The 10119-nt window shown below is 43.0% G+C and overlaps 2 protein-coding genes across 2 annotated transcripts; one reads left to right on the plus strand and one right to left on the minus strand.

Annotated features, from left to right (window-relative positions):
- Nucleotides 1-1703: 1703 nt before the first annotated feature.
- On the plus strand, nt 1704-2156 carry LOC149236881 (uncharacterized). Its single transcript, XM_089369061.1, has one exon. The coding sequence runs from the start codon at nt 1704-1706 to the stop codon at nt 2154-2156; it is 453 nt and encodes a 150-aa protein (XP_089225187.1).
- Nucleotides 2157-2916: 760 nt separating this feature from the next.
- On the minus strand, nt 2917-3712 carry LOC149236882 (uncharacterized). The gene is made up of 3 exons (XM_089369062.1): nt 3584-3712; nt 3123-3499; nt 2917-2986 (listed from the first exon to the last, which is right to left on the minus strand). Exons 1-3 carry the CDS (start codon nt 3710-3712, stop codon nt 2917-2919), a joined length of 576 nt encoding a protein of 191 aa, XP_089225188.1.
- Between the last annotated feature and the right edge of the window lie 6407 nt (nt 3713-10119).

Here is a 10119-nt window from a genome sequence, read left to right on the forward strand (position 1 = left end):
GTAATTTACACTGTTCAACTATCTTTGGGCTAATACCCATACTATCAGAGCAGAGGTACCCATACTGTGACCTCTGGGACAAGCCTAAACATGTTAAAATTGGGAAGGTAATCATAGTATTGATTTCTTTTTTTTTTAAAAGTAACTAAATTGTGCAAGGTAACTCACAGTGTCAAATATTTCCCTGATTTTAGACCAGGCAAAAAAGGAGAAAGAAGAGCAACAGAAGACACTAGATAGTAACAGTCAGTATGCAGAGAGCTAGCAGCGCTCCGCACAGGTCCACAGCAGATCAGGGACCTGCAACAAATCCTAGAGACAACCCAGAGTTGTGGGTACAGCTTGGTGAGGAGACACGTAGCACAAACCTGGCCATATTAGAAACAGTCCAGGAACTGAAAAATGAGATGGCTCGGTTGCGGGAGGATAATGCACGATTGACGATGGAGCAAGAAAGAATTTTAAAAAGTTTGTCTGAAAAACAGAACCCGCCACTAGCCAATCCCAGCACAGAACAGCAGAGAATGACGGAGGAGCAACGTTACCAAGCAGAACCTGAAAAATCGGAAGAGGGAGAGGATCAATCCGATAATGCATCCGAACAGCAGACCTCAAAACGTCAAAGGGTGGAATTACAGGGAGAATTTCGGAAAATTAAACCCCCACACTACGATGGGGAACAAGAGGAAGCGGCTGAAGCATGGTTAATTAACATGAACAAATATTTCCAGCTATATGAATATGACCATAACCTGAAGGCACGATTGGCTATCTTTCAGTTGCAAGGAAAAGCAACCCTGTGGTGGGAGGAGGTTAAAATCGTTAAAGGGGTAAGCGAACGAACCATAATGTGGGAAAAGTTTCAGAAATATTTTAAAGAAAGATATTTGACAGAGTGCTTTTATGATGAAAAGGCAAAGGAATTCCACGATCTGTGATTGGGACAGCAGACTATGGATGAGTTTATTAATCGTTTTACCTCCTTGCTTCGTTATGTGCCCTACCTTAAGGAAGAAAAAGCCAAGGTGCAAAGATTTGTTAGTAGTTTACCCATGTATATGAGAGAAAGGATTGAATTTGACAATCCTAGAACAATGGATGAAGCTATTCGCAAGGCCAGAATCTGTTATCAACAGAATAAACAGAAAGGGGACGTTTCCAACAGGAAATGGAGTGAGAAAAAGAGTAGTAAAACTGCTGGAAACAGTAAAGGAGGCCGAGGCGGTGGAATTAAAGGAAGCAGTAAAGGGCAGAACAGTAGAACAGCACCGAGAGGTTCGTTCAGATCCAAGACAATCGGTGAAACCAGAATGGGCGAACAATCTGCCAAGCTGGATAACGAAGGAATAACCAGACCCCCAGTGCAGTGCTGGGGTTGTGGCGGACCGCACTACGTCAAAAACTGTCCGCAACGGAAGGGAACTGACCAGATATCCCAGATTCATGAGGCATCAACCGTCGGCGATGTGGGTCGAAGCATGCCAAGGATTAATGCAGCTCTGGATGACCGTCAGGCAGAGTACAAACCCACCATGATAGAATTTGAAGGTAAAATTTTAGACCTTTCTATCACTGTTCTAATTGATCCAGGAGCTACTTTAAGTTATATTATCCCAAAGATAGTTGAACAGTGTAAATTACAGCCTGAAAAATTCAGGAACCCTTGGCTGGTACAGCTAGCTACGGGGGCTAAAAGACGAGTAATGGTGAAAATTAATAACTGCCCCTTAACAATAGCAGGACAGCCAGTGGTAGCAGATCTGAATATGCTTCCACTTGGGTCATATGACGTCCTAATCAGGATGGATTGGCTAGAAAAGCATTGGGCATTAGTAAACTGCAAGACGAAAATCATTCGATACAAGGATGATTTTGGAAAGGAACAAGAGATGCAAGGGATTAAACGACCAGTGCAGGTCTGGCCAATCACTTCATCCCAGCTAGCGAAGTGCATCAGGAAAAGATGCCAGATATATGCCATTCAGGTGGGTTATGCAGAAACCAAGGATAAAACAGCCACGCTGGACAACCTTCTGGTAATAAAAGAATTCGCAGATGTGTTTCCGGAAGAGATTCCTGGGCTACCCCCAAAAAGGGATATCGACTTCACCATTGAATTGCTGCCCCCCTCGTGCTCCTCCTTGGAACGAGAATAAATCAAAATATCATCGATGAATATCAGTACAAATTTGTCCAAAAATCGATGGAACACACTGTTCATTAAGCACATGAAGGTGGCGGGTGCATTAGTCAATCCGAAAGGTAGCACTACAAATTCGTAGTGTCCATACCGGGTTCTGAAAGTTGTTTTAGCGATGTCCTCTTCCCTAATTGTGATCTGAATGTAACCAGATCGCAAATCAATCTTAGAAAATACTGTCGCCCCCTTGACTTGATAAAAAAGCTCATCGATCCGAGGTAAGGGATATTTTTTTTTTATTGTGAGCTTGTTTAGCTGTCGGTAATCGAGGTGACAAATGAGGTACCCATACTGTGACCTCTGGGATGAGCCTAAACATGTTAAAATTAGGAAGGTAATCATAATATTGATTTCTTTTTTTTTTAAAGTAACTAAATTGTGCAAGGTAACTCACAGTGTCAAATATTCCCCTGATTTTAGACCAGGCAAAAAAGGAGAAAGAAGAGCAACAGAAGACACTAGATAGTAACAGTCAGTATGCAGAGAGCTAGCAGCGCTCCGCACAGGTCCACACTTGCTGAGTTTAGCATACAGCTGGTGCTCACGAAGAGTTTGCAGTACCAATCTGAGATGTTCCTCGTGCTCCTCCTTGGAACGAGAATAAATCAAAATATCATCGATGAATATCAGTACAAATTTGTCCAAAAATCGATGGAACACACTGTTCATTAAGCACATGAAAGTGGCGGGTGCATTAGTCAATCCGAAAGGTAGCACTACAAATTCGTAGTGTCCATACCGGGTTCTGAAAGCTGTTTTAGCGATGTCCTCTTCCCTAATTCTGATCTGATGGTAACCAGATCGCAAATCAATCTTAGAAAATACTGTCGCCCCCTTGACTTGATCAAAAAGCTCATCGATCCGAGGTAAGGGATATTTGTTTTTGATTGTGAGCTTGTTTAGCTGTCGGTAATCGATACACATTCGGAGGGTTTCGTCTTTCTTCCTGACAAATAGCACTGGAGCTCCCCATGGAGACACACTGGGACGGATATAATTTTTGTCTAGCAATTCCTGTAATTGCATTTTCAATTCGGTCAACTCTGGTACACTCATTCTGTAGGGTGCCCGCGAAACTTGTGCTGCCCCTGGTAGCAATTCAATGGTGAAGTCGATATCCCTTTTTGGGGGTAGCTGAGGAATCTCTTCCGGAAACACATCCGCGATTTCCTTTATTACTGGAAGGTTGTCCAACGTGGCCGTTTTATCCTTGGTTTCTGCATAACCCACCTGAATGGCATATATCTGGCATCTTTTCCTGATGCACTTCGCTAGCTGGGATGCAGTGATTGGCTGGACCTGCACTGGTCATTTAATCCCTTGCATCTCTTGTTCCTTTCCAAAATCATCCTTGTATCGAATGATTTTCGTCTTGTAGTTTACTAATGCCCATTGCTTTTCTAGCCAATCCATCTCGATTAGGACATCATATGACCCAAGTGGAAGCATATTCAGATCTGCTACCACTGGCTGTCCGGCTATTGTTAACGGGAAGTTATTAATTTTCGCCATTACTCGTAGTGTGGGGGTTTAATTTTCCGAAATTCTTCCTGTAATTCCACCCTTTGACGTTTTGAGGTCTGCTGTTCGGATGCATTATTGGATTGATCCTCTCCCTCTTCCGATTTTTCAGGTTCTGCTTGGTAACGTTGCTCCTCCGTCATTCTCTGCTGTTCTGTGCTGGGATTGGCTAGTGGCGGGTTCTGTTTTTCAGACAAACTTTTTAAAATTATTTCTTGCTCCATCGTCAATCGTGCATTATCCTCCTGCAACCGAGCCATCTCATTTTTCAGTTCCTGGACTGTTTCTAATATGGCCAGGTTCATGCTACGTGTCTGCTCACCAAGCTATACCCACAACTCTGGGTTGTCTCTAGGATTTGTTGTAGGTCCCTGATCTGCTGTGGACCTGTGCGGAGCGCTGCTAGCTCTCTGCATACTGACTGTTACTCTCTAGTGTCTTCTGTTAAACAATGGTTATCAAGTCTAGTTTTTTTTTTTTTTTTTTTAAGTAACTCAATTGTGCAAGGTAACTCACAGTGTCAAATATTCCCCTGATTTTAGACCAGGCAAAAAAGGAGAAAGAAGAGCAACATAAGACACTAGATAGTAACAGTCAGTATGCAGAGAGCTAGCAATGCTCCGCACAGGTCCACAGCAGATCAGGGACCTGCAACAAATCCTAGAGACAACCCAGAGTTGTGGGTACAGCTTGGTGAGGAGACACCTAGCACGAACCTGGCCATATTAGAAACAGTCCAGGAACTGAAAAATGAGATGGCTCGGTTGCAGGAGGATAATGCACGATTGACGATGGAGCAAGAAAGAATTTTAAAAAGTTTGTCTGAAAAACAGAACCCGCCACTAGCCAATCCCAGCACAGAACAGCAGAGAATGACGGAGGAGCAACGTTACCAAGCAGAACCTGAAAAATCGGAAGAGGGAGAGGATCAATTCAATAATGCATCCGAACAGCAGACCTCAAAACGTCAAAGGGTGGAAATACAGGGAGAATTTCGGAAAATTAAACCCCAACACTACGATGGGGAACAAGAGGAAGCGGTTGAAGCATGGTTAATTAACATGAACAAATATTTCCAGCTATATGAATATGACCATAACCTGAAGGCACGATTGGCTATCTTTCAGTTGCAAGGAAAAGCAACCCTGTGGTGGGAGGAGGTTAAAATCGTTAAAGGGGTAAGCGAACGAACCATAACGTGGGAAAAGTTTCAGAAATATTTTAAAGAAAGATATTTGACAGAGCGCTTTTATGATGAAAAGGCAAAGGAATTCCACGATCTGTGATTGGGACAGTAGACTATGGATGAGTTTATTAATCATTTTACCTCCTTGCTTCGTTATGTGCCCTACCTTAAGGAAGAAAAAGCCAAGGTGCAAAGATTTGTTAGTAGTTTACCCATGTATATGAGAGAAAGGATTGAATTTGACAATCCTAGAACAATGGATGAAGCTATTCGCAAGGCCAGAATCTTTTATCAACAGAATAAATAGAAAGGGGACATTTCCAATAGGAAATGGAGTGAGAAAAAGAGTAGTAAAACTGCTGGAAACAATAAAGGAGGCCGAGGCGGTGGAATTAAAGGAAGAAGTAAAGGAAAGAACAGTAGAACAGCACCGAGAGGTTCGTTCAGATCCAAGACAATCGGTGAAACCAGAATGGGTGAATAATCTGCCAAGCTAGACAGCGAAGCAATAACCAGACCCCCAGTGTAGTGCTGGGGTTGTGGCGGACCGCACTACGTCAAAAACTGTCCGCAACGGAAGGGAACTGACCAGATATCCCAGATTCATGAGGCATCAACCGTCGGCGATGTGGGTCGAAGCGTGCCGAGGATTAATGCAGCTCTGGATGACCGTCAGGCAGAGTACCAGCCCACCATGGTAGAATTTGAAGGTAAAATTTTAGACCTTTCTATCACTGTTCTAATTGATCTAGGAGCTACTTTAAGTTATATTAGCCCAAAGATAGTTGAACAGTGTAAATTACAGCCTGAAAAATTCAGGAACCCTTGGCTGGTACAGCTAGCTACGGGGGCTAAAAGACGAGTAATGGCGAAAATTAATAACTGCCCCTTAACAATAGCCGGACAACCAGTGGTAGCATATCTGAATATGCTTCCACTTGGGTCATATGACGTCCTAATCGGGATGGATTGGCTAGAAAAGCATTGGGCATTAGTAAACTGCAAGACAGAAATCATTTGATACAAGGATGATTTTGGAAAGGAATAAGAGATGCAAGGGATTAAATGACCAGTGCAGGTCCGGCCAATCACTGCATCCCAGCTAGCGAAGTGCATCAGGAAAAGATGCCAGATATATGCCATTCAGGTGGGTTATGCAGAAACCAAGGATAAAACGGCCACGCTGGACAACCTTCCGGTAATAAAAGAATTCGCAGATGTGTTTCCGGAAGAGATTCCTGGGCTACCCCCAAAAAGGGATATCGACTTCACCATTGAATTGCTACCAGGGGCAACACCAGTTTCGCGGGCACCCTACAGAATGAGTGTACTCGAGTTGACCGAATTGAAAATGCAATTACAGGAATTGCTAGACAAAAATTATATCCGTCCCAGTGTGTCTCCATGGGGAGCTCCAGTGCTATTTTTCAGGAAGAAAGATGGAACCCTCCGAATGTGTATCAATTACCGACAGCTAAACAAGCTCACAATCAAAAACAAATATCCCTTACCTCGGATCGATGAGCTTTTTGATCAAGTCAAGCGGGCGACAGTATTTTCTAAGATTGATTTGCGATCTGGTGACCATCAGATCAGAATTAGGGAAGAGGACATCGCTAAAACAGCTTTCAGAACCCGGTGTGGACACTACGAATTTGTAGTGCTACCTTTCGGATTGACTAATGCACCCGCCACTTTCATGTGCTTAATGAACAGTGTGTTCCATCGATTTTTGGACAAATTTGTACTGATATTCATCGATGATATTTTGATTTATTCTCGTTCCAAGGAGGAGCACGAGGAACATCTCGGATTGGTACTGCAAACTCTTCATGAGCACCAGCTGTATGCTAAACTCAGCAAGTGTGATTTCTTCAAAGAGGAAATACAGTATTTAGGCCATGTAGTCACAAGGGAAGGGATTGCAGTGGACCCTGAAAAGATAAAGACCATAATGGAATGGCCCGTACCTAAGGATGTGGCAGACATCCGGTCTTTCATGGGATTAGCCAGTTATTATAGAAGATTTGTGGAAGGCTTCTCGAGGGTAGCATATCCTATTACTTCCTTGCAAAAGAAAGGAAGGACATTCAAATGGACTTCAGAATGTCAGAAAAGCTTTGAACAACTTAAGCATTTGCTCACCTTTGCTCCCATCTTGAGTATAGCTGATCCTGATAAGGATTATGTGGTATGTACCGATGCAAGTCGAGAAGGCGTGGGCGACATGTTAATGCAAGAGGGAAAAGTGATTGCCTATGAGTCGAGAAAGTTGAAGGAACATGAGCAGAAGTATTCTACCTACGACTTGGAATTGGCAGCCGTCATACATGCACTTAAAATGTGGCGGCACTATCTTCTGGGAAGGAAATTTCTGTTGTTGACAGACCATCACAACTTGACAAACTATTTCAGTCAGCCCACCCTGAATGCAAGGCAAGCCCGTTGGGCAGATTTCTTAAGTGGATTTGATTTTGACATTAAACATCTGAAAGGAAAGGAAAACCACGTGGCTGACGCACTGAGTCGAAAGGTGCAATGCTTATATGAAGTTATGCTCAGTAAATGGAAGAATTCCCTGCAAGAAGTGATAAAAACAGCAGCAGTCCAAGATGCAGAATATCAGTAAATGAAACAGCAAATACCACTTTCCAGCAAGGAAAGTCAGCAAGGGTATGAAATAGGTGAGGATGGAATGCTGCTTTATAAAAAAAGGTTGTTTGTACCTAACGACAACAGTCTTAAAAATCTAATTTTGGACGAATTTCATACCAGTCACTACGGAGGTCATCCCGGATACTAGAAAATGCTTACTGCACTTCGAAGGGAATACTATTGGCCTGGAATGAAAAAGCATGTGGCTGAATATTTAGCGCGGTGTTTGGAATGTTAGCAGATCAAGTCAGAGCACCTGCATCCGGCAGGGTTATTGCAACCCTTGCCCATTCTAGAATGGAAATGGGAGATCATATCCATGGATTTCATAACTGGACTGCCTAGGACAAAGAGGAGAAATGACTCTATTATGGTGGTAGTAGACAAGTTGAGTAAGGCAGCACACTTTATACCAGTGCAATCTACCTACAGAGCGGTGCAGATTGCACACATTTTTATGCAGAACGTGTTCAAACTGCATGGGCTTCCGAAGACGATAATATCAGACCGAGATGTAAAATTTACATCCGCCTTTTGGAAAGCATTGTTTGCAGAACTGGGTACACAGCTGAATTTCAGTACAGCTTACCATCCCCAGACTGATGGACAGACGGAACGAGTAAATCAGATTGTAGAGGATATGTTAAGAGCATGTGTAATGCAAAAACCGACACAATGGGAAGATTATTTACATTTGGTGGAATTCGCATACAACAATGGATACCACACATCGATACAAATGTCTCCATTTGAAGTCTTGTACGGATGGAAATGTTGTACACCCTCAATCTGGAGTGGTCCGGAGGACAAACTAAGGTTGGGTACAGAAATGCTCAAGGAAATGGAAGACATGGTAAAAAGGGTGCGGACTAACTTAAAGGCTGCTCAAGATTGGCAAAAGAATTTCGCAGACCGGAAAAGAAGGTTCAAAGAGTATCAGGTTGGCGACCATGTTTATGTAAGAATACAAGCCAGGAAAAGTACCCTGCAATGGAGCGGTTGCGCTAAACTTGCACCCCGCTATTTTGGACCTTTTCAGGTCTTGGCAAGGGTTGGGCCTGTAGCCTACCAGCTTGCCCTGCCAAGCCACATTAGAATCCACAATGTCTTCCATGTTTCCATGCTTAAAAAGTACATTTATGACCCTAAGCATGTGATCAAATGGCAAGATATACGGGTCGAACCAGAAGGAGAGGTCCTGGTCGAGCCGCTGAGCATTCTCGACCGGAGAGAAGTACAGCTGCGGAAGCGAGTTATTACCCAAATTAAAGTGCAGTGGCAGCACTATGGGCCTGATGAGGCCACTTGGGAAGATGAAGAGCTTTTTAAGAAAGCTTATCCAGAGCACTAGACATCGGGACGATGTCCAATCTCAGGAGGGGGAGATGTGATGACCCCGGGAAAATGTAAATATTTAAATTTCACTACGGTAAAAGACTGAATTAAAAATGACATTGCAAGACTATTTTATTATTTGTTTTTTTTTTTTTTTTTAAAAGATCTTATGAGTATTTCTTTTATTTTACAAATGCATTAAAATGTTTAATAAAGAATACTCATGATGGTGTTGGCAACTCCTGGGAAGGAGTTGGCAAGAAAAGTCGGTTATTGGAACTGACTTTAACCACCCTCCCTAACTGGAAAAGTTCCCAGGGAAAAAGGGAGGGGGGATGGCAAAAATCTGCGCTGTAGAGATAGGCAGAGAAAAAAAGCGAAAAGAAGACTAAGTCTGGTAAGGACCAGATAGTCGAGCACAAAGGTGCAGCCTTGCTGAGGATAGTGATCCGGCAAGAGAAAGCTTGGGGGGAGACTTTGGTCCCGAAGGACGAGTCTCATGGATGGGTGGTTAAATGGATCTGCACAGATTCTGCGGATGATTTACTGAGGCATTAAAGGGCTAGGAGTGACCAGGTAAGTGAACTGGAACCCTTGACCTCTACAAAATATTTGCAAGTTATCTGTAATTGTTTACAAGTATCTGTAAGCTGTCTGCAAGTTATCTGAATTAACTGTTTATTGAAAAGGTCGCAAACGATACCTTATAATACTGTAAGAGATGGGTTGCATACATAGAAACTGAATCAGGGATTGTGCTCCTTGTATCTGGACAGGGAGCCAGGATTAGAGACGGCGCGGGATAGGGACTCGAACTGTAAGTTTACAGTCTCCCTTTCAACTCTGCAGATACAAAACAAAATATTAAAACTATAGAATTGTTTTCAACTGTAATTTTTTTGTCGGATTGTATACCTGAGTAATCTGGAAGAGGGTCTTCGCCAGGGCGAAGGGAAGTTATAGACATAAATATAGTGGGATAGACTATAAGTATAATAGCCAGCTTAGTGCGTGAAAAGGTAAGATAACCTCGGAGATTGTAACGGACTCTGGCTACAAGAACAGTCATGGAAGGAGTATGGCAGCCTGTAGCCGTAAGTGGTGAAACCCCAAAGGGTCGATGAACTGGAATGTAGAGAAAAATGTAACCCTTAGAGCTGGATGAATGCCCGCGGCACAGAACCTTGCCGCTACAATAATGTAAACAATTACCAAACATAAG

This window comes from Pinus tabuliformis, chromosome 8 (genome assembly GCF_031772625.1).
Source record: "Pinus tabuliformis cultivar Carrire ecotype Pingquan chromosome 8, CPIR1, whole genome shotgun sequence".
In the NCBI taxonomy this organism is placed as follows: Eukaryota; Viridiplantae; Streptophyta; class Pinopsida; order Pinales; family Pinaceae; genus Pinus; species Pinus tabuliformis.